The 27,876-nt window shown below is 39.9% G+C and overlaps 1 protein-coding gene across 1 annotated transcript; it reads left to right on the top strand.

Moving 5' to 3' along the window:
- The first annotated feature begins 299 nt into the window (after window positions 1–299).
- On the top strand, window positions 300–26,662 carry LOC105380001 (aminopeptidase N). Its single transcript, XM_048630575.1, is given in 22 exon segments — window positions 300–587; window positions 5,063–5,265; window positions 12,752–12,959; window positions 13,306–13,402; window positions 13,930–14,088; window positions 14,877–14,924; window positions 15,404–15,566; window positions 16,028–16,240; window positions 16,684–16,787; window positions 18,636–18,741; window positions 19,715–19,848; window positions 20,353–20,548; window positions 20,899–21,115; window positions 21,643–21,805; window positions 22,142–22,256; window positions 22,723–22,824; window positions 23,175–23,284; window positions 23,758–23,925; window positions 24,379–24,522; window positions 24,866–24,947; window positions 25,510–25,655; window positions 26,309–26,662. Coding segments are annotated over 21 exon segments (2,988 nt in total). The 5' UTR covers window positions 300–587; window positions 5,063–5,070; the 3' UTR covers window positions 26,427–26,662.
- Window positions 26,663–27,876: the final 1,214 nt, after the last annotated feature.

Here is a 27,876-nt window from a genome sequence, read left to right as displayed (position 1 = left end):
AACTTGCTCGTGGGGGACTTAAATTATGGTGCTGTGACGACTACACCCTGGACTGGCTGAAGGAGACCGTCAGCAGCCTCCCCCCCTTATGGGATGGAGGCTGCCAGTTGAAGGTCGTCGCGGCGTCGGAGATGCCCTCCTACAATAAGGGGGCCATGTGGGTGCCTGACTACACCGAGGAGTCAGTAGAAGCCCTGCGGCCACCTCTCGAGGGTTAACCGACGCTGGGTCGACCTCAACAGTTGGCGGCTGTTCTCCGACATTATGGAGGTCGAGGGGAGCGGTGTGCCCTGCTTATTTTCGGCATTCCGCATCCCGAAGTGGAGCGCCTTGAGCTGAGGGAGAGGAAGCTGAGCTACACGGTGGGCACAGTACACGTCAGATGTCACTTGTCGCCAGCGACAAATCCGCCGGATTGGTACGCTCGTGAATGTGGGCCTTAACGTACGCGACGACGTACCTTTAAGCAGTGGTTGGTGTTTGCATTTTCATGAAGTCCGCCTACAGTCCAGTCGGCCGCGGGCACTCGCTTGGATCGCTCGTGTAACCGTGATTTTGTTTCCTTCACTCCACCACTTCTAACGTAAGTAAGTTTGTGATTATCTATTACATATATTTCGTTTATTTTGTTGTGGTTAAAGGTGTGTTTATTTTTGAATACTTACATATTATCTGTTTGTTGTTTATGTGTGCTGGGGGTAAAGAGTGGAAGAGTTTTTTCGTAATGTTTTAAAAGTTCGGTCAAGTGGGTAGGTAATAGGTAATGAATAATTAAAGCCCTCAATATGTAAACAATAAGTATTTTCACCAGTTATAAAGAATGTTTAATTAATTAAATCTAGTAACTAAGAACCACGGCGATTTATTTGTATAAATGTATTTTATGTTTGCTTAAATAAATAAATAAAATAAATAAATTTAAAACAAAATGTAGTAAATTGTTGAATCGCCACACAAACTTGCAACAAGAGGCTAAAAGCATCACTTGTATTCTTTTAGGAAAATACTTTAGCGTCGTCGTATAAATGTTTGGTTGATGATGATGACTTCAACTAAAGGAATGCTCAGACTTTGCCGAGTCTCCAGTGAGACTGTACTGTATGCTTCACCGATATCCTCATCAGCCTATGATCATCCACTGCTGGACAAAGGCTTCTCCCAAGGAGCGCCACTACACTCGGTCCTCGGCCTTCCCCATCCAGCTACTACCCGCCACCTTCCTAAAGTCGTCAGACCAGCGGGCCGGAGGGCGTCCCACGCTGCGTTTGCCTGTTCGTGGTCCCCACTCGAGAACTAGTCTACCCCAACGGTTATCGGTTCTTCGGCAGATATGACCAGCCCACTTCAGCTTGCACATTTTGACAGCTACATCGGTAACCTAAGTCCTCTAACGGATAACCTCATGTACTTACTGTATGCGATGCAAACCTAAATTATGTATGTGTGTGAATAATACAATTATTATTGGGTGGTAACGTAAAACGTAGTGTTATGTTATTAATTAATCAGCTACAATAATGAAAGTGAGTTACGTGTACCTACTTATGACGAGTTATGAGTGTATTGAATACGAAAAGAATCCAAACATTTAAAATAGGGCTCTTCTCGTTAGAGAAGTAGGTACTTACCAACTTATCTTCCTTGGTGTGGTTTCATGGTAGCATTGTAGCATGGTGCATGGTAGATATTATTAGCGATGAGAATGGCATTTCTTCCATTTAAAAGATAACAGATAAAAACTCTTTATTCAGTGTCTAGCACCACACACCAAAAAATAAAATAAAAAATGAAATTAAAATTAAAAGTGAAACAAACAAAAGAACATTAAGAATAATTCAAAAAAATTGTGTGAGTTCTCCAGCACCGAAAAGGCCCGCGCCTGAGCGTGACCAATTTTGATTTGTCAGTGTGTGCATTACGCATACGCTAGTAGTATATACTGAGTCTATGCACCGAACATTATGTATTTACAGTTCCCCTAAATTGATAATGCACATAGAAATCTTCGTCATTGTTCGGCAACGGTCGTATTCCCGAGCGTTAGAAAACTATTATGTATTTAGAGTGGTTAAGTGCATTTTCTTCATGAAATTTTAGTAGAATTATGTAATTGGTGCTAAAAGAGATATTGATTTATCAGTAACGAAATTAGAGTCGATAATTCATAATATTAAAATTTACTTCGAAAATGTTACAGTACTTTTCAAATGTCTTACTCAAGCTGGTGTTAATATGTATGAAATAAGGTTTGAATAACACAAGGTTTATATTAGAAGAAGAAATATGGATTTCAAACACAGGTTTACATTAAAATCTCAGTTCAAAAGTATTTACAGCGCTGATCATTCACAATAATATTACAATTACAAACTTGGTCTTTTGGGTGTGGTTTTATTGGCAAAATGAAGTCTATCAATGTGACGTATATTTTATTCTTAAATGTGCCTCATATAATATGGCGTCGTCAAAAATAATTAAAGTTGAAATTAAATTCACATTTGAAAAAAATAACAAGAACGATGTGTAATTGCAGCTCTTTATAATTCCACAAAAGTAATATTGATCTTGACCTTGAGACCCTTGACTGATCGGTGACAGCCACCGACCGCCCAAATTGTTTTCGATTATGTGTCACATGATATTGACTACTATTTCTTTCGAACAAGGATCAAAATGCAAGTGCTTTGTTTAAGGCTCTCACGATTCAATGATTCGGGTGTTTCCGGGAATACGACAGTTTGCGAAGATTTGCATGCGCATTATTAATATGGGAGAACTGTACATTACATTTGAACGGTCCCTAAAACTCCACCGGTGCATATGGATTGGATGCAAATTGGATGGGATCTTGAAACAGCGACGGTTGAAATTAAAAACATAATTCATGTCATTCAATGACATTGTCACATTCCGATTTGTACACAAAGTTTACTGCATTGATAATATTGAATACTCAGATTTATCATAGATTTATATCCACCATTTATTTCTATAGCTTGCTTATAAAATAAGAGATAACATTTTCCTATAGACCATGCACCTATTTCGCTATAAAATTAATATGTAGGTGGTCATCTCTTGTAGATATAAGTGCCTAGGTTTATTGAGGAAAGACCCTGCAAGGCTCAAGTATAGGGCTACTTGTACAAGGTAAACTCTTCTAAATACTATTATGTAGACATCTTTAGTATCTTTACGCACAAATCTTAACTATTTTCCTCGTAAGACTTGTAATTTTAAGGCAATTTAGGTATTTTGCCTTCCCAGCCTGCCGTGTGGGATGTCATGGCCAGAATGTGGTTCTCACCTGCCTTTTGCCTAGATAATTATCTGAAATTATATGTGCATACCTTAAAAAAGATTAAACCAAGTTTAACGGTGGTCTAGCGTGTGTCTATTGATGGTAAAGCCCAACTTAGAAGGTTTCTGATCACAAATATTCTACTCTACGGCTATGCGTAGGTACCCTGTAGATATAGAGAGACCACTTATTAGTAAGAACTACAGTAGCACTTATTAGTAGTACACCAAGAATAGACAAAATAAATATTAGATTACTTACATTACAACTTAATTAGGGTACCTACAAAAAACGGTCTAACGCTTATAGCGATCTCTTCCTGACAACCTTTGGATGGATAGACTTAATGAGGTAGAAATAGGTAGGTAAGTATGTGTAAAAAGTAGATAAGCAACTACCTTTTAGTAAGCTAAGTCGTTTAGCTGGGTAGATAGGTACGTTGCTTGGTGAATAGTAAAGTGTAATGTTTTTTATCTGCGGTTAAGTGCTGTTCTATATTCCACACTCATACCCCCGTGGGGAGGTCCCAGCGTGAGCCGGGCCGCCTGCTGTGATCAGAATTCACATTTATTTTTATAAATACATACATAGAGATATACTTAACATAATTATGTACGTACTACCAAGCTCCCTACATACAATAGTCTTTATTTAAGTACACCATTGAGGTAAGCGTCCACCTTTCAGCATTGTAGGTACGCAACGGACGCATCAAATTCAGTATTCTTTGTAGAAATTCACGCAAGTGCGTCCACTCCACTTCATCAGCATTGCCGACGCTGTTTCTTCATACATTTATGAAAATCTCCGTACGATACCGATAGTATTATACGCTTACCTTATCAGTCTTATGACGCCTAAAATTCTACAGTTTTATGTAAATACTTACGCATGTACCCATGTTGATTTATGTACTTACCGAAACTACAGAACGCAAAACTACTGCTCTCAATTAGATTCAAATCCTATAGAGAAATGATGGCGAATATCGAATGAATAATAATGATTTCTGATACCAGTTATAAAAACAGGTATAAAACTAGCTGGCTCCAGTCACTGACCGCTCCTTAGTTACATAATGTACTAAATATTATCGTAATTTACATAAGTAACAAGATTAATTATATCCGTTGGTACCTATTGTTTATTTTTCTAGACCACTCTTCAGGATTTTAGGATAAAAATAGTGTTCTGCTATCATCATAATATAACTTTTACACCTTCCCTAGACTTTAGAAACAATACGGTAAATCTTCCAAACAGCACTAGCTATTTTTTTTAAGATTTTGGGTAGGTATATTAAGTGGCCTACAAAATTTTACCTCTCCTTACTGAATCACGCCAGGCAATAGATAGATTGTAAATAATTGTCACCAATCAATAAGAGCATTGTCGTTTCATTTACAGTATGAACCACTTTCTCGCCACATCTGGGCCAAAATTTGATTACATTATGCAACTGATTGCATTATGGCAGACACCTATGCCCACGTCGTAGGTATATCGACACTCACTGGATTTCAAACCCAAGACTTGATTCCACACTCGATACAACAATTTTCCTTCATCTAACCATCATTTCCCCCACAGCTTCATCAGTTGCAATTGCAATACTTTTTAGACTCTTTCAATTTTTGTATGAATCAATAGGAGGTACCTATGTTACTTCAAAAAGTTCCAAAAGAATATAGCTAACTGATGCACTCACTGAACGCAGCATAGTTACAACCACATGTTCATCTAACCCTCATTTCCCCACAGTTACCGTGATGCGAGCAGCTTGGCTCGCGCTGGTGGCATGTGCCGCCGCCGCCGCCGCAGCCCCCGAGGAGACCGCGGGGGGCGCGGGGGCTCCGGGGTACCTGCTGCCGGGGGACGTCAGGCCCTCGCACTATGACGTCATGCTGGCGTTTGACGTTAATGCCACCAACAAGTTCCCCTTCTTCGGAGTTGTCAGCATACTGGTGAGTTGGCTCTTGGTTTGGTTGTACGACTTGTGTGTAATAGAACGACGACACACGATACAAACAAATGTACTGTTGACAGTGGGTGGTTCGCTTGCAATGCACCTCTGAGTACTTTTCGGGGATTCTATAGCTAGTTGTGAGACTTCGAGCATAGGAAATGTATATGTTTACGGCAATACGACCAGTGAGAGGTGAATAGAAGTAAACAATGAGTTCATACAAACCTGGCCATGCCGTCATTGCACGCTTTATAAAAGGTGTCTAGACTAACTAGACTTCACTTGGCTAACTGAGGAAACATTGTTATTTTGCGCCAACGTCAACGATATTCATGTTTCTGCATAAAAAAGTGGAACGCATGAGTAGTTGTCTAAATGTCTTGGTCACACGCCTCTGACCCCTGGCCCTGGCAGCTAAACCAACCCGCGCGTAACCAGGTAAACCTAAACAATTATCATTATTAGGGTTCCGTAGCCAAAATGGCAAAAACGGAACCCTTATAGTTTCGTCATGTCCGTCTGTCCGTCTGTCCGTCTGTCCGTCTGTCACAGCCGATTTACTCGGAAACTATAAGTACTACAGTGATGAAATTTGATGGGAATATGTGTTGTATGAATTATTTTTTTTCGATGTACATACCCGTGTGGGGTATCAATGGAAAGGTCTTTTAAAATGATATAAAGTTTTCTAAAAAACATTGTTCTTAAATTGAACGGTTTTTGAGATATCAGCTCTCAAAGTCGTAAAAAGTATGTCCCCCCCCCTCTATTTTTATAACTACGGGGTATAAAATTCTAAAAAAAATAGAGGTGATGCATGCTAATTAACTCTTTCAACGATTTTTGGTTTGATCAAAGTATCTCTTATAGTTTTTGAGATAGGTTGATTTAAGGGCCCGTACAGGGTGACGTGCCGCGCCAAATTTGGGTTTTCAATGCTCTTCACACAGCACACGCAGTGACACGCACACATGTAAGTTTGCACAGTGGTTCGATAAACTTTTACCAACTTTATTGAAAATTATGTTCAAGTACATTTTGGGTGATTTTAGGGTACTTAAGTATAATTTTTACTTACACTGGTAGGCACCAGGAAAGAGTAGAAATTAATAGGAGTGCCACTTTACTCCATACTCGGAACCCGATTAGCTTTTTCAAACAAATGTGGTATTTACTTGTAGAAAGGTAACTACAAGTATTAAAGTGTAGATAATAAGTTTCGGACATCCTCCAGCCAACTGAACCCCGACGACGAAGCAAAGTAAATTCATAGTGTCGCAAAAGGGCTATACTAAGCCGAAAGGGAATGAGTCAAGGGGTCATTCTGAACAACTTTTGTTCTACGAGTTTTGCAAATTCGCGAAAAAAAATATTCGTTTTCCATGGTAAAAAGTCACGTGTCCAACAAAGTTTCTATGAAAAAGGTTTTTTTTGTTAATTTCCAAAACTCGTAGAACAAAAGTTCAGAATGACCCCCTGTCTTACTCCTTTTTACCCGACTGCCGAAGGAGGAAGGTAATGTTTTTTGATTGTATGTATGTATGTTTGTCTGTTTCTTTGTTCCCTCCTGTAGCCTAAACGGCTTGATAAATTTTGATGCATGAAGTATTGTTAGACGCGTATTGATTGCACGATGGTTATAGTTTATGTGACGTTACATTAAAATGTACATAGCACCCTCTAGAGGACATAAGTGATGATCGAAAAAATAATAATTCAACATTGCCGTGTAAGGTACCGAATGAAAGGGCTTGATTTTCACATTACAAAAATATGCATATTGAAGGTACCTATTTAAATAACAACAAAATTATTGAAATAAAAAATGATCATGAACTACTGACGTAAAATTTCATAGAATAAAAACAACTAAAAAGTTACAAATAAAAATATATATATATATTTGTTTATAATTTGTTTAGTATATACCGCTTTTTCAATACCTGTAAGTACATTTTTTGGTAGCAGCATAATATTTTTTCTTATTTTTAGGGTTTCGTACCTCAAAAGGAAAAAAGCAACCGTTATAGGATCTCTTTGTTGTCCGTCTGTCACCGCCCTTTTTCTCAGAAACGGGTAAAGATATCAAGTTGTCATTTCGCATAGATGGGGAGTACCCCAAAAAAAATATTGTGGTACTCCCTGTCCCATACAAGTAAATTGGGGCTGATATTTTTTCCGGTTATTTTGATGGTGTAGGTAGGGTATCGTTGAATAGGTCTTTTAATATAATAGGTATAAAAAAGGTTAAAATAGAATTATTTAGCTTTTACCCTTAAATTTGGGGATTACACCATAGACAAAACCTAATTTTAAAAAATGATTTCAATAGATGGCGTGATTTTATGTTGGGTAACTCAGAATAAAAAGTGATGATATCTCAGAATAATAATGGTTAATGGTGCTATTCCGCTGAGCACCGAAACCGGTGGGACACTAGTGATAAGTGGTCATGGAAATGCAGCAGGGTAGACATTGCTCCTAGAACAAGGTATGAGTTTGTGATGTGTGTGCGTGAAAAGCGAGTATGGAAACTTTGAATATTTTCTTGATTTTGGTGCTCAGCTCGCCGATCAATCAAGTGCTGTGGCCTTACTGTCCACAGCTCATGCTGAGCTGGTGCCGTTTCAACACTCCGGACAGCAAACCGTTGTGTTATTGTTTTGTATTTTGTCTGTATTTTTGTTTTTGTCTCATGTTCTATTTTTTTGTCCTTGTTGTTTTGTATAAGTATGTATTTCTTTTTCTTGAAATCCATATTTTTCTTTTTTTTGTTGTTGCTGTCTATGTGTCGAATAAATGTATCTTTATCTTTATCTTCAAATCACGCAATCTATCGTTGGTTTTTTTTAGTGGCTACTGTCTATAGAAGAAATTCCGTCATTGACAATTTTACGTTACGAATTTATTTTTATTTATATTATTTTTATTTTTACATTTTCGTGGAGAACCAACAGCATTTTGTTAATCAATAATTATTACTTATGAACACATAACAACTTGGTGCCATTAACAGAATGAACTTAGTAAACCCAGTAAACCTAACTCATCCAGAGGAAAAATAAAATATCTTTCTCTCTCTCTGAAGAATATAATTAATAGCCCAAAGTCAATGCTTTTAGCTATTAACATCTTTGAAATAAAATTGAGCCACCACCATGTTACTGCCCTCATCAGATCCTCACGAGACCATACCTCCACCAGCACCATGAGACTGTATTTTTGATCCTTAACCTAATGTTCCTGCGTATTGTCATCACTTAGATCCATTCGCTATATTCCTGCTCCTCATCAGACTTTTACGAGACTGTAATGTCACGAGAATATTACCCACTATCTAATTTAATGTATTGAATATAATAAAAGAATTATGCTTCCTCAATTTCAAATCAAATTATGTTGGTGTCATAAAAGTTGAAAAAGTGCAATGACAACCAATGTGCAGTGATTTTGTGTTTGTACACGATAAGATCGCGAGCTGTCAGTGCTGCCTAAACCGACGTGACCCTTCTTTGGAGGCCAGCGGCCGACTGAGTCAAACGTCACTTGTGTTTATGATTTTATAACACAGAAAGCCGCCATAGATATTTGTATGAAGATTTGAGAAAAAAATTGCTCAAGTTTGCGATTAATTTACACAAAATAAGTGTGTGTTTATTAAAAAACAAGGTATTTAGCGCCTAGTCCAAGCATTTAACTTTATAATATTATAAAAATCATATGAAAATTCATAATAATTACGAAACAGTTGTTACAATACGGGAGTGTGATTTTCTGGTTTTTCGTGATATTCTGAATTTTATTTACAGTTATCCATACGCATTTACTTAAATTCGAATCATTCAGCACCTAGCTAGACTCTTCGACTACCTGTGTGATTTTTTTCAAGGTTGTAGAGCATCGTTTACTACATAATTCTATGACAATGCCAACCCTCGATTACCCCTTGCAGACCCTTAACTGTAATATTATATTTGCTGCTACGGAACCCTTTGTGCGCGAGCCCGACTCGCACTTGGCCGGTTTTTATTTAAAGGTTTTGGGCTTGTACTATTGTTGTAAACTGTAGGGTAGACAGTGGTGCGTTACTGCAACACTTTTTATTTTGATGCGGCCATAATAATAAATAATGTCTCTATGAATTTATGACATTGACTATAATAATATTTATCCTATAGGTCGTTAGGTACGTAGGTAAGTACTAGGTGTAACTACAAAATAATTGTACATTTTAATTAATATTGATAGGTATGCACGTGGCCTGCCAATATTTTTTAAATTAAGTATTTGTTTGTGATTTATGATGTTGTATGTGGTATGTGACGGCTCCATACAGTGATTTATGGCATTCTGTTTTATGCTGATATCAGGGTAGTTATAAAACTTATTCATGAAATATGTTGGTGATAATCATTTATTCATTGGTTCACATGAGTAGGGCAACGCAAAGTACTGCGGACCTATATCCAGGAGCGATGATGCCTCACAGGATTGTTGTTCGATTCTTCTTGTAAGCATGTCGATAAGCAGCACTAGAGATCTAATATTAGTGGCCAACGTGAAAGGATTAATGATTTATTTATTTATCGTATGGCTTTACTGGTTACATAAAATAATATTAAAATAAGAATAGCAATCGCAGACTGACTGTGTGGGACGGACTTATTTATGGCACAGTTGATACGTCACTCCTTTCTTGCACTCCAGTTGATGATAATGATCTACCCTTTCTATAAAAACAAACCAGTGATAGATTCCATTTTTGGTCAACGCCTGGTGTGAAGGCCAGTATTTAGCGATTCATCTCACGAGAGCCGCCAGGCGGACCAAGTAGCCTCAGCGATGTCATTGGCCTAATAACTAGTTGGCAGAGTGGTCGATAGCCATGTTTGCACATCTATTAGCCGTTTTGACTGTTATTAAGATAATAATAAAGCCATTTGTAAAGTTTTTCGGCCTGTTTACGTTGCCGTTGGGCCTATTTATAATTCTGCGGACGTTGATCGTCTGTTGACCTTAGTGTTGTAGGCAGTGGTCTCAACTATGTGTTCGCCATTTATATGGTAGGTTCACTGATGATCACCGCAAGATATTATAGGGTCACAACTCACAAGTATACACTGGGCATCTGGTATATACTATAGGCATCGGCAGACATCAGGATTTTAGATGAGAAGTTGGGATTGTGATTGGTTAATCAACTGTCAGATGCAACGAATAGATAGAATGAAAATTTGACTATTAGCCAACTGCCTTCTATCAAGCCACAAAATCAAGATATCAAAGTCCTTGAAAAATGCAAGCGACCTTTGCCAACACAAGCACAACATTACTGACATAATCTCTTCTGTGATTTTGGTGGGGACAGTTTTTAGGCTATAGCAATCCTAAAGCTTAGGAAAATACCTGTCAGAACCACACAAATTATGTTAGTTTTCTATAAATGTTATTGTGAATTGTAATATGTGCGGTTGTGTAGCTGTTACCTATAGCCAACAGTAACTCTGTACATATTACATAAACGCAACTAACAATTATCGTCGGACTATTTAGTTTCGATTCTCCATCTACCTACATATTTATTTTACTCAACCATGTAATTATCATAACCACTTACACCAAACTGCAGTACAATAGGTAATCAATACCTTTGTGACAGTCGCTGATGTGAAAGTTGTAACTGTAAATGTTGCTTTGTGTCGTATGCACAACTTGTCATTTGTTTAATATTTATGCACTCACCCACTGTCTGAATCATACATCACATCACTTTTGTATGAAGTTGACACTCATTTATTTTATGAACTATCCTATTTATTACCCATACTACCTACTGGGTGTCATCATTTCATAATGCTCCCTAAATAATCAAAGTATCTGGTTATTTCAACTACTTTAGGTCATCATTTTTTAGGAGCGGTGGTAGCTCAGTCGGGTAAGCGCCCGCTTCTCACGCCAGAGATGCGGGTTCGATCCCGGCGCTGACATGTACCAATGAGTTCTTTTAACTTAAGTACAATGTATACCATCGCTCTTACGGTGAAGGAAAACATCGTGAGGAAACCTGCATATCTAGATCTAGCACATCTAGGTATGTGAACCCACCAACCCGCAGTGGACCAGCGTGGTGGGGAAATGGTCCAAGCTTAGGAAGGCAGTTTAGACCTTGGGGATATGCACAAAGGTTCCATTCGAGAGAGCCAGGTGCAGGTACTAACACCCCCACAGAGAATAGAATAGAATAGAATAGGTCATCATTTTTTCCCGTGTCATGTTCTTAATTTGGGACATTTATAATTTTGCATGAAAGATTTTAAAAAGAGTTTATTAGCGAGGATATGATTTTCTAAAAGTTGTTCAGTTTGACCAATAGACAATGACATTAAATTGTTCAAAACCGTAATTTTTGCAATCTGTAGGTCGGGTAAAACGTACTACCCAGGAATCCTAGCGCGTATGACATCTATAGCTTTTCAGATATTAGTCTGATTATTTCGTAACCTAGATTTGTAAAGCACACTAACAAACATTTGTACATAATTTGTTGGGCAATAAATTGTAGGCAGCCTTGCAAACACTCCAATAGAATGTTGTTAGGTTTCAATATTTAATTGATAACCCATACAAAATGAATACGTATACCTATATTGAATTCTATTCAATAAATTATTGGTGTTTTGGTTACAAAACAGTTGACAATAGGTAAATTTTGTGAAACAGTTCACTGGTTTCTATCAAGGTTAAATTTACCAATTGAAAATCTGCATTGATTATTTAGATTACGTACGAGCTATATACAGAGTGGCCCAAAGGGTGACGTCCAAAGGAAACATTTTGATTCCTTAGGTCAAGGGGTAGCCAAATCACCCCCATGAAAACTTTTTTTTTATGGCATCCTCTTAAATTTTAAATTCTTTTTTAACCGTAAAAGTTTCAGCTTCCTAGCTGTCAATGTAAGTTAGTTATTTTACGATCGAGCTAGTCAAAGTTATCCAAAAAAATAATGATATCCACTGAGGAAAATTTTCTTAGAAAATTAGTTAAAACATTCCTAAACTACTAAAAATCGCTGAACATACATGGGGGTGATTTGGCTACCCCTTGACCTAAGGAATCAAAATGTTTCCTTTGGACGTCACCCTTTAGGCCATCCTGTATAGTACCTATGTGTTTTAGATACATATAAGTATGTGTGTATTTCTAATAGCTACGATACAACAATACTATACCTACCCCAAAAATTTGCAATTCATCTTCATTCGACCAAATTTTTCCACTGCTAAATTCAAAGGCATCTGTTTTCTCTCGGTCTTTTCACGCTTCAGCCGCTTTCAGCCTTCCCCAACACTCTGTCCTGAAGAATTCATCTACCGACTACCCTACACTTGAGGCTAGAATAAAAGTCGATGGCATTCGATAATTATATTCGTGTTATCCACAAAAAAATCAAGAATTGAAGCTATAACAAACGTTTCTCATTGCAGATAAAAGCCGTCAACCAGACTGACAAGATAGTCCTCCACGCCAAGGGCTACACCATAGCTGAGGACAAGGTGCAGCTGTCGGCGGTGGCCGCGGGGGACGCGGGGGCCGCGGGGGACGCGGGGGGCGGGGCACCGGCTGTCACCAAGGTGGATCTGAATGATACATACAACTTCCTCACGCTCAGTCTGAGCAAGGAGTTGCAAGAAGGTATGTGTTGCTTGTCTGATCAGTTTGGAATATTCTAGAAAAGGATCAAGTAGTCTTCTGGATTCCCCAATTCATCATCGTCTGTTTCTGTAGATCTGAAAGACTGTATGTAAATTGGATAGAATGGTCCTCCTCTAGTTATAATAATTTTATATGTGACCCTCATACACTCTTAGCCATCCCTTTACCAAAAGGTTGCCTGGACTTGATAGATCGTTTAAAGCAATAAGTCTGCTTATTGCAAAGTCTCAAGTAACACCCAAATCCTAACGCATGTTTCATAGATTCACTGTCCGTACCTGGTTGTTCTTAACGTGAAATTGTACATTGTTATTAATTATTCCAGGCGCCTCGTACCGTCTGACGATCCCCTTCTCCGGCAACTTGAAGAGCGAGCTGGAGGGCGTGTACATTAGTGAATACAAGGAGGATGGAGTGGACCAGTGAGTACTTACTCCTGAAGGGCTAGCACGGGGCGCAAGTAAGACGTGACAAAACTCGGTCGCGCTCGCTCTTAAGGCTCGCGGCGGTGTGAGTGAGCGCCATGCAAAATTTTATCACGTCTTAGGTAATTGCGCCCCGTGCTAGCTGATAACCCCGCGTCATAACAACAACGCACACCCGTAATACACCACTGCACGGCACAAGCTCCCTACAATACTAGAACGTTATTGCCATAATCTACACGCTTGGCAGGCGAGTAGCAGATATCACAGAACACAAACATTTAACACCCAAGACCCGGGAATCTATATTTACAGAAATATCTGTCGCGGCCTGGGATCCTAGGTACCGGGGCCACTTGGTAAAGCCATCTTTGATTCTACGGCTTTTTAAAATAAACAGAAACAAATTTTGCTCCTCAACAAAAGTTTCTACCGATGACCCAACAAGTCACCCCGCTTCGGCTTACTACAGCTCTTTTACAACATAAATCACATTACATTAATCCTGTCGCCTACCTCCCCAGATACCTGATAGCGACTCAGTTCGAGGCCATCTCGGCCCGCAAGGGATTCCCGTGCTGGGACGAGCCGGCCTACAAGGCGTCGTTCACCGTGTCGCTGGGACACGCTCGCGCGTTCACAGCCGTCTCAAATATGCCACAGACCAAGAGCAGCAGCGACAAGTGAGTAGCTATATAGTCTACCTACAGCTGCCGCTACACGCGTTCGTTATCGACGTAGATAAAGGTGTCTAAATCGCGATTCGCCGTAAATACGGAGCTGTTATTGGTGGACGCGTGTAGCGGCCACAGAAAGAAAGCTGCAAGAAGCCGATTAAGCAAAATGTCGGACAAAAAACTAAGCAAAATACCGTACTTTAAATGGGTCAGCGCTTTCTTATATTCTCCTCTGAGGGTGTTTAAGTTTCCAGCTTTCTCTCTGTAAACGCCTACGTGTAGATAGGTAATGTGTCTCGGCCATCGGCAAGGGTCCCCGTGCTGGTTCGAGCCGGCCCACAAGGCGTCGCTCGCCGCCGCGCTGGGACACGCGCGCGCGCTCGCCGCCGTCTCCAACATGCCAAGCACCAAGAGCGGGAGCGATAAGTGAGTGTGGTTGTATAGTCTATGGCCATATACCTACAGAAAGAAAGCTGTAGCTTACCGGCGCTGAAAAGCAGATCAAGAAAAAGGCTAATTTTAAATGGCATCACCCAGCGTTGACCATCGGCTGCTACACAGGTTTCTTTAACGACGTCGACAAAATCCTTTTAATTCGCGTTTCACCTATCACAGCGCCGTATTTATGGCGAGTCGCGATATAGTGACGTTTATCTACATCGATCCCACTCCTCTTAGCTAGTAACATGTCTATCCCCGTCCTTCCCCTTCTAAGATGACTCTTCCCCTCCCTTTCAGCCGAGAGTCAGAGGATAACCTTTTATGAAAAATATTAATTTTCTATTATTTTTCAGCCCTCTGGAGCCGTACTGGCCGTGGAGTAAAATTGCTGAAACTTTCAAGTAAGTACTTATAGGTTATATTTCTTTTTTTAGCGTACTTTTAATATAGCTCTGGGTGGATCTACATACCTAAAATAGGTGTCGATGGTTTATCTTATGTAAAGAGCTCGGTTGAGTGCTAAACTATATTTGTACTATACGAGAAACTCGTTGTTCCTAACTCTGGCTATGTCTCTTGAGTCTGTGTTTAATGGATGGACCTGTAATGTGCATGTAGGTACTATTTACAAATGGCGAGTGTTTTACTCTCCCCTGTCCTTTAAATTGAAGCCATTTCACAACGATTACCTACAAATATCTCATGTATACTCTGTCCATCTTACTTATGGTTTTTTGACATTCGAAAACCCATACATATTTGATGACTGCAAACTAAAACCACCTTTACTTACAAGACATAAGCGAACGTCAAAAAAACCATTAATAAGATGGACAGAGTATAGCTACTTAATTTACTAATTCCGCACCGTCCTCCACAGACTAGACTCCCAGGCGTACACGTTCACCCACTTCGCGCAGTCAGTCCCCATGTCCACGTACCTGGTGGCGTGGGTGGTGTCGCGGTTCCAGCACGTGACCAGCCCCAAGCACCTCGCCAAGCCCGAGTTCAGGATATGGGCGAGAAGGGACGCTGTCAACCAGGTCGCGTATACTGTTGTACAATCAGTTGCATAATTAGCTATACAATTTAGTACCTTGTCAAGATCACAAACTGCGTATTCATTCATTCAGACATCGAAGGTTTGATATCAAGGTAGTTTGACTAGGTACAAAAGTGTATAGCTACTTATGCAGCTGACCGTATGTTGTTGTGGGTTGCAGTGTGGAGAGGAAGTTATACATTGATAGTTAGAAACATTAATTTGACACACACAGTTTTGTTGCTTTTGTTTTGTCCTCATTATTTGATTAAACATTGGATTGTATTAGTACCAAATACCTAGTGCCAAATACCTTCGTTTAGATTTGTATTCCATACTTTAAACTTCCTATACTAAAACATTGTTCAATAATCAGATACAAAGCTACAGAATATTTTCATTTAATATTTTTCATCTGTCTTCAAATATCTAATCCCCAATGCTAAAACTTATAACCAACAGACGGAATACGCCTCAATAATCGGCCCGAAAGTCCTCACATACTTCGAGGAGTGGTTCGGGGTTCCGTACCCGCTGCCCAAGTCTGACATGATCGCCATCCCTGACTTCGCGGCGGGTGCCATGGAAAACTGGGGCTTAATCACATACAGGGAGACCGCATTGTTGTATGACAAGGAGCAGTCGTCGCTCAGCAACAAGGAGCGAGTGGCTGAGGTAAGCGGTAGTTTTAGTTGTTGGTAGATTAATTATGAATAGTGAAGGGCTTAGGATTGAGCCTTGTGGGACGCCTTTGTTTTTCATTTAGAAATGTTGCTAATTGATAAATTGATCTCACCTAAGATAATAAGACTTAGAGGCTTTAGTTGGTCTCTCATTTCACTGGACTGGAATATAGTAGCATTAAAACAAAAAAAGCATTTTTTTAATTTATTTACGCAATCAAATGCCTATGTAGTTTTCTCCTACGATATCATCTACACATCTACAGGCTTCAACTCTTCTAGCTTATTCCGGCGCTTCTGCTTCGGTTCTATGGTAACACACAATCACACATTTGTAATCTGCAGTCTTCAACTATTCTAGCCTATTTCGGTGCATCTGCTTCCATTCTATGGTGACATACAGATACCTGAAACTTATAACCCCTCTCACGTCAGGTGATAGCGCACGAGCTGGCGCACCAGTGGTTCGGCAACCTGGTGACCATGCGCTGGTGGAGCGACCTGTGGCTCAACGAGGGGTTCGCCACATACATGTCCAGGTATACTCATTATGATCATCATCATCAGAGATAAATCTCATAACCCAAGTTATATCTCCGTTTAATATGTCCGCTTCAAATCAAAATTTTAACGTCAAACTCATAGATATTTAGAGGGTGTGTACCCTGTACATAAATCCGAATTACTTTTTTACGAATATGAAAATAACGATTTTTAAAATTACGACTTTCATAATTCCGAATAATTCACAATCCCGAATTTTAAGTTTCCGAATAAAGAAAATCACGAATAGTTAATAAACGAAATTTCAAACAACATATTTATTAAAATGACGAAAGTCAATTTTCCGAATATTATTATTTCGACGTTTTAAAAGTACGATTTTTTATTATATCGAATTGTTAAAATTACGAATCCCGAAGTTTTAATATTCCGAAAATACAAATTCCCGAATGTATCTTAGTTGACAAGAAATAGTTATTAAGAAAAGTGTGTTTATTAACAGCATAATCCGTATACAATTTAACAATACTTTTCAAGCTATATTATTTGAGACGCTCCGCTCCGCTCCGCTCCGCTCCGCTTCGCTGCGCTCCGCTTTGTTTTTCGATATCTATGTGCACCTAACACGCTCCTCCTCGCTTTGCTCGTCGTCGCACCTATCTTTAGATTTAGGTCCTAAGGTTTTTAAGGTTAAACACCGTAAAAAACCGAGCAATTTTATTGCTTTGTTGTGTTACTTAACAACAAATACTACAAATAGTTTTCTATTTACAATATTTTAACTCTATATTTGAAACGCTCCGCTCCGCTTCGCTGCGCTCCGCTTTGTTTTTCAATATCTATGTGCACCTAACACGCTCCTCCTCGCTTTGCTCGTCGTCGCACCTATCTTTAGGTTTAGGTCCTAAGGTTTTTAAGGTTAAACACCATAAAATTCCGAGCAATTGTTTTGCTCTATATTTGAAACGCTCCGCTCCGCTTCGCTGCGCTCCGCTTTGTTTTTCGATATCTATGTGCACCTAACACGCTCCTCCTCGCTTTGCTCGTCGTCGCACCTATCTTTAGGTTTTGGGTCTAAGGTTTTTAAGACGTTTATGGTTTTTTTTGTCAAAATCACGAATTATCACATTTCCGATCGGGATTTGAATTTTTCGTGAGTATAATAAATCGGTATTTTATTTTTCGTATGCTTAAGTAATCGTATTTTTTAACGTTCGTGTATTTGAAAATCGTAATAACAAATCTTCGTGAATATAATATTCGAAATTATAATTTACGTGATTTTTTGAATTCGGCATTTAAAAAAATCGGTATTGCAATATTTCGTAAATTACATATTCGGTGTTTTCAAATTCGGAAAAAAGTTTTTCGGAATATTTGGGTGTTCCCATATTTAGACGTTTTACGTTTTATGCAAGATTTCCAAAATAGCATTTTTCCAATTTCACCCGAAATAAACGTCATCTCGGCCAAATCTCGGCATAGGAAATGATCATCCGCTTACTGCACGAGAGTCCATGCGTTGATGGCATAGAGAATTCGGGGGGCACCTTCATTTATTTGTTCCTGTACTTTTCATATATGACTTTACACAGTGACATACAGTATACACTCACGGGCAATGAAAAGATTCCACTGAGAGAAGCTTCAAAATACTCCTAAACTGAAAAGGCAAGCTTAATAACGCTTTCTGCAACATTGAAGTAAATTTAACAAAGTATTAGGATATTACCAAAGTAAAAACGGTAATATTTTGTTCAAATTTTAAATTAAAATTTGAAAAAATTGGGGTCGTTTGGTTTCGGCATTTTGTGAGTGGAACTTTTGCATTTTCCGGGAGTGTATTATGTTCGTTTTTCATACAAATACTTTTTCTCCCTTAGCGTGGGCGTGGACGGCGTGGAGTCTACGTGGGGCACGGCGCGAACGGACGCGGCCGCGCACCACGCCGCCGTGCTGGCGCTGGACGCACTCCAGACCTCACACCCGGTCAGTATACTACTCTAACTAACAACATTATTTATGTTAGGTCGGATTTTTCAATCGTCAGATATCTCCAAGAAGATTGGCTATATCAGCCATTTCCGTGCGCATCTAAAGCGCAACCCCGCCCAGCAGCAATCGCCGTAGCCGTATCGGCCGGATGACATCATCATCTGAGGAATAAAATTGTAGCTGCCATTGTCTAATACAATCATTCCGATGAGGCAGCATCAGAATTATACCTCAGAAAAATTTTATCTGCTTATTGAAAAATCAGCCCTTAGTGATTAACTCTAATTGTAACCAGAACACCAATGTAACAGCATGTAGGTTTAGTCATGAACACCAGAACTTAGGTAGACGTAAATATATTTAATAAGTATTACCTATAGATAAAAGAAGATAATGGCATGGAACTCTTACTGCGCGAGTTCAACTCGCCCTTGGCCGGTTTTGCTAGTTACTAACACATTAGTTCTGATGTTTTATTTTGAAACTTAGTTTATAAATTCATGAATTCAAATTAAAATATTGTTTAGATTTTATGTCAATTCACAGTAAGATTGTTTACCTTTCATGACCAGTCTGAAAAAAGGCATTTTACGTACGTGGTCTGAAGAGACCTGACCCTGTAGCACAGGGCGCTAATAAGAAGTGACAAAAGTTCTCCGTCGCACTCACTCTTGAAGCTGCGCCATGTGTGTGACGGCGATGCAAAACTTTTGTCACGTCTTAAATGCGCCCCGTACTAGGCCTTCTGACCCCTCTTACAGTGCCTCTCCATCCTTGGAGGTTGGCAGTCAGCTCTTTGCAGCGCTGTCTTTTCTTGGCCAGTTTCAATATTTCATCCACGGTTTTTACACCGGTCCACCGGTCTCTTTGATGTTGCACAGCCACGTCAATTTTCTCCTTCCTTCTTGCTACCCTACCCTACAGTGACTTGCTACCCATATACTAATTATATCTCCCCTCTGCGCAGGTTTCGGTCGAGATTACCGACCCGGCGCGCATCTCGGAGATCTTCGACGAGATCTCGTACCGCAAGGGCGCCGCGCTCGTGCGCATGATGAGGATGTTCCTCGGGGAGGAGGTGTTCAGGAAGGCTATACACAAGTCAGTGATGTTTTACTTATTGTTTCACTATCACTTCACTACATAGTATTAAACAAAGTCACTTTATCTATCCCTTTGTATGTCAAATCTTTAAAACTACGCAACGAATTTTGATGCGGTTTTTTCGGTTCAATAAGATAGATAATAACGTTTTATTTTTTATTTAGTGAAGCATCAGAATTGCGCCCGTGCGAAGCCGCGGTGGCTCGTGTATGTATAAGCCGTTTTTACAGCGCTTAGCTCAGTCGGTCTATGGAACTATCGTGCTGATTCGATTTGTCACCGAACTTTAAGAAAAAAGTGCGAAGTACCTACTGTAAATAGAGCTCTGATGTCCACCAGCTTTCTACATGCATTCGCCCTTATATTTATAGGTCATTATAGTTCATAACACTAAAGAGAATAACGGTTAGCAGTAACTGCTCTTCAATCGACAAGCTACTTCATATCTTCCTCTGTTTTTATACTATGTAAATCTTACCATCTTTCCCATCTACCCCACAGCTACCTCATAAAACACTCGTACTCCAACGCGGAGCAAGACGACCTGTGGGCCGAGCTCACGGCCGCGGCGACTGCGCAGGCGCTGCCTCGCGGCGTCACCGTGAAGACAGTCATGGACTCGTGGACCACGCAGACTGGGTACCCTCTGCTGACGGTGGTCAGGGACTATGAGGGGCAGACGGTTGGGGTTACTCAGGTTAGTGAACATTAGACAGTATAGTTGCATAAACCTGTGACATTTGGCCAGATTTCTTTGTAGAACTCCTATGATTGTTCACTATAACTACTCACAAATACATCACCTTATTGTGTGCATTGAATCCATCTGAATCTCTAACACTTGATTGATTGGATGGACCATAAGAATGAATGGTTGTAAAGCCAGAGCTAATCACTGCCAAAATAGAGCCGTCATACATTGCACGGGGTGATAGATGCCAAGCAGATTTCTATGTAGTGGTACTATTTTGATATGTAGGTATTTTTATGATGCTGTCTATTTTCCAAGAAATAAATAAGTCAATGTACTTTTCCTATGCTCCCCAGAAACGCTACCTATCCCTGGGCACCTCCAACTCTTCAGCCTCGTGGTGGGTACCCCTCAATCTGCTAGTCCCCGGCGCGGGGGGTGCGGGGGGCGCGGGGGGGAGGGACCAGGAGCCCCTGCAGTGGCTGTCCGAAGAAGAGGGCGTGGCCAGTGAGCACAGGTTCAAGCATGCAGCTAAGAGTAACCAGTGGCTGCTGTTTAATGCTGATATGATGGGTGAGTTTTGTTAAGGTGGGTCTACGCTAGACGAACCGAGCACGAGCGGAGCGGTTTTGCTTCGCCTTCGAGGACAGTGATCGTTGTAGGTTCGTTGTACGTCCACACTTGACACCGTGAACGACGAAACTTGAATGGCTCCGCTCGTGCTCGGTTCGTCTAGCGTAGACCCACCTTTATAATATTTCCGACATAGTACCGATGTATGATGTCGGAAATATTTCGCCTTATGAAATTGCAAAACCTTCAGATTGCCAAAATGGATCAGGTATAATAATAAGTGACTGACGAAAGAAGATAAGCCGTGCCAATTTAATAAAAACAGAAGGGCCCACACGCATCCTGAACTTCTGTTCTTCAGTTTGTAATCTCATAACTTACCAGAAGATAGAGAATGGCTGGGACTAGCCCATACGTGTTATCCGCCATATTAGTCATAAATATATCATCCAATTCATATTTTACAGATATAACAACAACTCTTCTCTATTATTTAAACCAATATATCCCACTTTATTCATCCTCAGCCGTGTACCGTGTGAACTACGACGCTCGCAACTGGCGCCTCCTCTCAGAGACCCTCAACAGCGCCGCCTACCGGGCCGTGCCGGAACTATCCCGAGTGCAACTTATTAGAGATGTCTGCGCTCTCGCCTAGACTAATGTTGTGGATTATGATACTGCTCTCGGGTTTGTAACTTTGTGTTATCAATTTATCTGTGTCTGTCAGTCTGACTTTCCTTAAGTATAACCTGTTCTAGAGGCGACATCTATCCTAGCTGTCGAATAAGTAGTAAAAAGTTGGTTGATGGAATAGATCTTCCTTTCGACCAAAAGTCTATGTCTATTATGTATAGTAGAACTCTATGGTCCAGTCCTTTTAAAGATTTATCTACTGTTTTATCACCGAGACGCTTAGAAGAACAAGTAGCAATAACATGTCATTCACAATAATTATCCTTATAATAATCACCTACTCACTTAGCATTACCTTAATTTAACCTAACCCCTTCTCCTCCCTTACAGGCTACTCAAGTACCTGCGTATGGAGACTGAGTACCTGCCGCTGATGACGGGGCTGTCCGCGCTCGCGCAGATAGACACCGTGTTGTTGAGGACCCCCGAGTACGGGACCTTCCAGGTAGAGTGACCATGTGGGACTAAGGTGGGGCTAGGGTGACATAAATTATAAATAAAGTAGAACTGATAAAGTTTTGCTTTATACCTACAGTAAACTTGTATTATCGTCAAAAAAAGAAATTAGCTCCATGCATAACCTATTGCAAGACGAATAACTTTTATAGTTTTAGTTAGGTAGTTTTATATTGAAGATTGAACTCCTCTGAATGTTAAACAATCAATGTATAGAGTCCCTCTAATATTTATCAATTTACTAAAACCCTTCAAGGGCTAGCCCGTGGCACAAGGCGCGCAAAAGAAGACTCGAGATTTTTTCCCGTCACGCTCGGTTTCGAGACCGCGCGATGTGAGATAGCGCGTCGCAATTTTTTGTCACGTTTTGTTCAACGCGTTTTGCTCCCCGTTCTAGGTGCATTATGCAGAATATCTATTATCATTTTATTTAATCAATTAACTACTATTTTCAGTCGTTCGTCCGCTCGCTGGTGGCGCCGGCGTACGAGCGCGCCGGGGGGCTGTACGCCAAGAGCATCCGGGATGAAGACGACATACTGGCTGTGAAGATGCAGGTACTTGATGGATTTATAAGTAGCTATAATCTTTTGTACCTTGGCGAACTCACATACCGCTTAGGCTGTTTCACGCACGCCAGATGGCACGCCGTTTTATGAAGACAGAAGTCACCTGCTTTTCGCTGTAAATGTTGTACTAATGTGATAGATCGCGAGCCGTATCGCCGTTTTTTGAATAAGTACAATGCACTTAGGAAACACATATAGAATCTAGATGTGCAGGTTTCCTCACGATGTTTCCCTTCACCGTAAGAGCATTTTAATCAAATTGTTTTTTTTTTGTAAGTATTTTACTTGCAACTTCAGTATTTTAATTAATCATATATATTACCCTCTCTCTCCCCCAGGTGCTGACGAGTCGCTGGGCGTGCCAGTCCGGGGTGGCGGGCTGTGAGGACAACGCAATAGAACTGTTCGACCGTTGGATGGACTCCGACTCACCTGACGAGGATAACCCGTTAGTAGATACATAAGTACTATAAATATAGATAGTAGCTTTTGGAAGTTGGCGACCTACTAAAGTCACACTACCATAAAAATTTCAATAAATTATTTTTTCGTTTTTATTGCTCTCTGACTGTGTGTGACTTACACTGTCAATCATCAAAATTTCAATGAAGAATTATTTTTACTGTAATGTTTTTATCGCGAATTTCTAAAAGTCGCAGGACAAAAGTTGTTAAGATTGAACCCTTGAGTCATCATCTTTCCGTTAGTCCACTATTTACCGTCACCCTAATATAAGTAAATAAAAAAGGCCCTGAGTGAAAGTGAAAGGATAAATTTCACTGCGTGCTGACAATAATATCCTATAGGTCAGAATTCATAATTCATCCTGAAGATAAATTTTACTTATAGCATTAGCTTTCCCTACCTTTGCCTCGTATTTCAACGTAAGTACATACACTAACCAACCCCCTCGCCCCCCAGCATCCCCCTAGACCTGCGCTCCACGGTCTACACGGTCGCCGTCGCGCGCGGCGACGCGGGCCGCTGGCGCTGGCTGCTGGCGCGCGCCCGCGCCGCCAACGTGGCCGCCGCCCGTCTCGCCATGATGCACGCGCTGGCGAGGACCACCCAGCCGCATTTGTTGCAGCTGTGAGTAACTATAATTTGTAGTCGCAAGATCATCCTCGTCGCTGTACATTTGCACTGTCGAAAGAATCATATATTAGCTGAAAAGGGTTATTGTATTCTATTCTCTGTCGACGTGTTGGTACCTGCACCTGGTTCTCTCGAACCGTTGTGCATATCCCCAAGGTCTAAACTGCCTTCCTAAGCTTGAATCATTTCCCACCACTGCGGGTTGGTGGGCTCACATATCTAGATGTGCTAAATCTAGATGTGCAGGTTTCCTAAAACACCGTAAGAGCAAATAACTCAGTAAGGGGCAGATAAACCTGACCCCCCCAGAAGCATTGTTATTATGAGAGGGGGTTCAGGTTTCTTTGCACCTGACCGTACATGTTAGCGCCGGGATTCGAACCCGGGCATGTACGGCAATGAAAATACTATATAGTTTGACATTATTGAACCCCTCTCCCCTCGCAGCTACCTCACCTGGGCCATCACGGACGGGTCGGTGGTCCGTCGCCAGGACTCGGCCATGGTGATCTCGGCGGTGCTGCGCGCGCCGGCCGGGTTCTACGTGGCGAGGGACTTCTTCTACCAAAGATACCAGGATATACTGAAGGCGTGAGTACATTGTATAAGTACATGCTGGTAGCTGCATGTAGGTATATGTCGTGGGCCATCACGGACAGATCGGTGGTATACGAGGTACCACGATAAATTGAAGGCGTGAGTAGGGGTAAGATTCCGGAAAACAAGGCATAGCATTTTAGGCAAGCGCACAGTTGCTAGCACTTTTGTATAAACGAATAAAAGATTAGGTTGTACTGTTGTACGTACGTGTACGTATATAAGCGCTTATATAATAATGATTCCAGCTTTCTTGCTTCCATTATCATGGGTTTTATGCAAAACCATGCCAGTTATTATTCTGTGGCAAAACTAAATTCTCGTTTTCTTCTCGCAGGTTCTCCGGTCAGGCGCGGCGCGTGGGCTCCATCATCAAGACCATGCTGGAGCAGTTCACCACGCAGCGCGAGCTGGACCAGGTATAGCGACACTGGACCAGGGCACGAAGGGATGGGTCACCGTTGAGGGGTAGAGTTGGAGGGGTCGGTGCGGCCGCGCGAGACGAGGTCATAGCATGGATGGGTGAACATGTCACACCATCACATGAGGTGGACGACAGGAGCGACGTATCAACTGTACTTTATGTACGTTCTGAGCACACTGGGTAGTGAGCGACTGACGCTGTACTGACTGGCCAATCCTTGTGGCCAACACAGTGACAAACCCTAGATGCCCGATGGCAAACCTTAGTGACTCGTTTTTGTCGTATGGACTTGCCTACTTACTAACACCTATTTCAAATACGCTTAGGTACCTAGGACAAATAAATCATGAGGCGCCTAGTTTCACCATAGTCTATTAGATCATTAACAACCCTTTTATATTGTAATGTCATCAATTATACGTCATCTCCATATTAAATTCTTGACAGATGTGTCAAGTCTACAACTAATCCTTTGTTATGATCTAACAGAGTATCGTGATCGGGCTTATCGGCATAAAATAACACCCATTTCTTTAACACACCTACTTGGTTTCCAGTTCCTCGAATGGAAGAAAGAGAACGAGAAGTCGCTGGAGGAGATCAAGCTGTCGGTGGAGCAAGCCGTGGAGAAGGCGCGGGTGAACATCGCCTGGCTCGGCCGCAACAAGGACCAGGTCATCAAGAAACTAGAAGAGTTCGCAGAGTAAGCGACGGTTAGATTGAGCCTTGTAGAAGTACTGTATAATATTGTAAATGTAACGATATACTTAAACTGTGCCAATGTCAATAAAGAAACGAAGCTAGCGTGACGTCAATCTTAAATCATTTCCACTTATATGCTGCGTTCCAAGAAGGAAACAGTCTTAAAACAGTAGGTACCTACCTACCTATATCGCGATCGCGACTGAGTTAGCGGCGTAGTACTAGACTAGTACTCGTTATTCTATGATTTTATGCCTGCTACTTTTACATTGTACATTCGTTTCTTTATTGGCACGTCTCAGACAAGAAGTAGGTATACGTGTAGATGATGCTAAGATCGTCGTTCGAATTACTAGTGAGACTTGCAAACAAAAAGTCGTTTTTTATAGAAATAAAAAAGTCGATTGTTACGCATCTAGTGCTTTAGGTCCCGTACTTAGTAGCTTTTGATATGCAAAGATACATGTATAAATTAAAAGAGTATTTTAGTGCGTAGACCTAGATAGCTGACTTTGAAATGGTTGTATGTCACAAATTAGATTGTTTACTATTTATACTATTGGTTACTTAATGAACTCTAAATAAATATATAGATACTCATAGTAAAAAAAACATAGTTTACTTATTTTTAATTATTTTTTCCTCTAAACCCAGACCTTGCGCAAATGTGTTGTGGTGTCGACGCGCGCATGTGAAGTATAAAATCAAGTCTGGTGAATATTTGTCACTACTCAATGTGGACAGATTACTATACTTCAGGACTGTAATGTAGAAAGTGATGATAATTTTAAGTGTAAGCTATTACCTAAATTCAACTAAATTTTTGACTCAATTATTTTAATAACTGTTGTAGACCAAGGGTTTTCGTGATATATATTTTTATACTTTTGACTACTGATTGTACTTAATGTGTTCTGATTCTATTAATTAATATGCTACCTATTTTATCCGTCCAGTTTTATTATTTATATGCAGTCACAAAAAGAAAATAAATATTTTTAAAACATATTTTGTATTTTTTTCTTAGTCTGTTAGTATAATGTATGGTTTTTATATTATTAAAGTGATAACATTTTAAGTAATAATAATCATAGCTCATTTTAAAAACAACGTATTTATTTAAATTGTATAAATATACAAAGTTTCAATTATTTTCTGTCTTATTTTAATTATAGTTAATACTTATGTCAACCTTTATAAATGCTTTGCTATCTATGATATGATATGAGAATACTCTGAACTTTCTGATACAAATGGCACTTCAATCGAAATTATTTCTGAACACGTCAATACTGTTCAATAATTAACTTGGAACATATTTAAATAAAGTAATTATAATAAAATATTGTCAAATGGTAACAAGCATCATATTAACCAATAATTATATTAGCACATTGAATCAAACTTAATAACTAACATTTTGTAATAGAATATTTGAGATAAGTCTTATACTTATAACCTAATAGTTCTACGTCTTAAAAACTAGGTACAATTCGGTTTAAACAAACTTAAAAGTTCCTGAAGTTGGCTACGATTATAGTCTTGTACCTTGTCAAACTAACAAACCGTCTAGTCATTCTTTCACAGATTGACAGTTAGTAAGTTTGACAAAGCACAAAAGTCGGATAGCAGCCAACTTCTATTGAAGTTGTTTAGCCGAATTGTAAAGCCTGCATGAGTTAACTTGGGACTCTACTGGAATGCATTCATAGGTACTCTATGTAATCGGCCCAGGTCCCAAGTTAACTCTTACAGGCAGTACTTTATAATATGTATAGTCAGATCTTAAAATAATATAATTATGTAAAAAGTTGTAATTGTATATATTCAAAATGCTTCCATAGTCTCAAAAATTTGGATATAACATTAAATAATAAATCCTTTGTTTTTTCTTAATTGACACTTTTGTACATTTTAATAATTGCAGTCAGTGTTATCTAACTTGGCATTTTGTATCTAACTAGGTTCATATATTCAACATTTATTCTTAAAATATGTTCACGTTGTTGGTGAATTTACAAAAAAGATAATTTTGTAAAAATGTGAATACCGATTACAATAATATATTTAGTCCTGATAAAGCGAGGCATTATTATAATATATATAGCTGGATTACCACTGACTGACTGACTGACATGATTGTTCTCCCAGAAGGAGCCATTTTTTGATATGAAAATGTTTTAGGGAAATGTACAGGGTGCTCGGGTGAGTAGAGAAAAACC

Source organism: Plutella xylostella, chromosome 26, assembly GCF_932276165.1.
Source record: "Plutella xylostella chromosome 26, ilPluXylo3.1, whole genome shotgun sequence".
NCBI lineage: Eukaryota > Metazoa > Arthropoda > Insecta > Lepidoptera > Plutellidae > Plutella > Plutella xylostella.
Note: the sequence above shows the minus strand (reverse complement) of the source record. Positions and strands in the feature narration are given on the sequence as shown.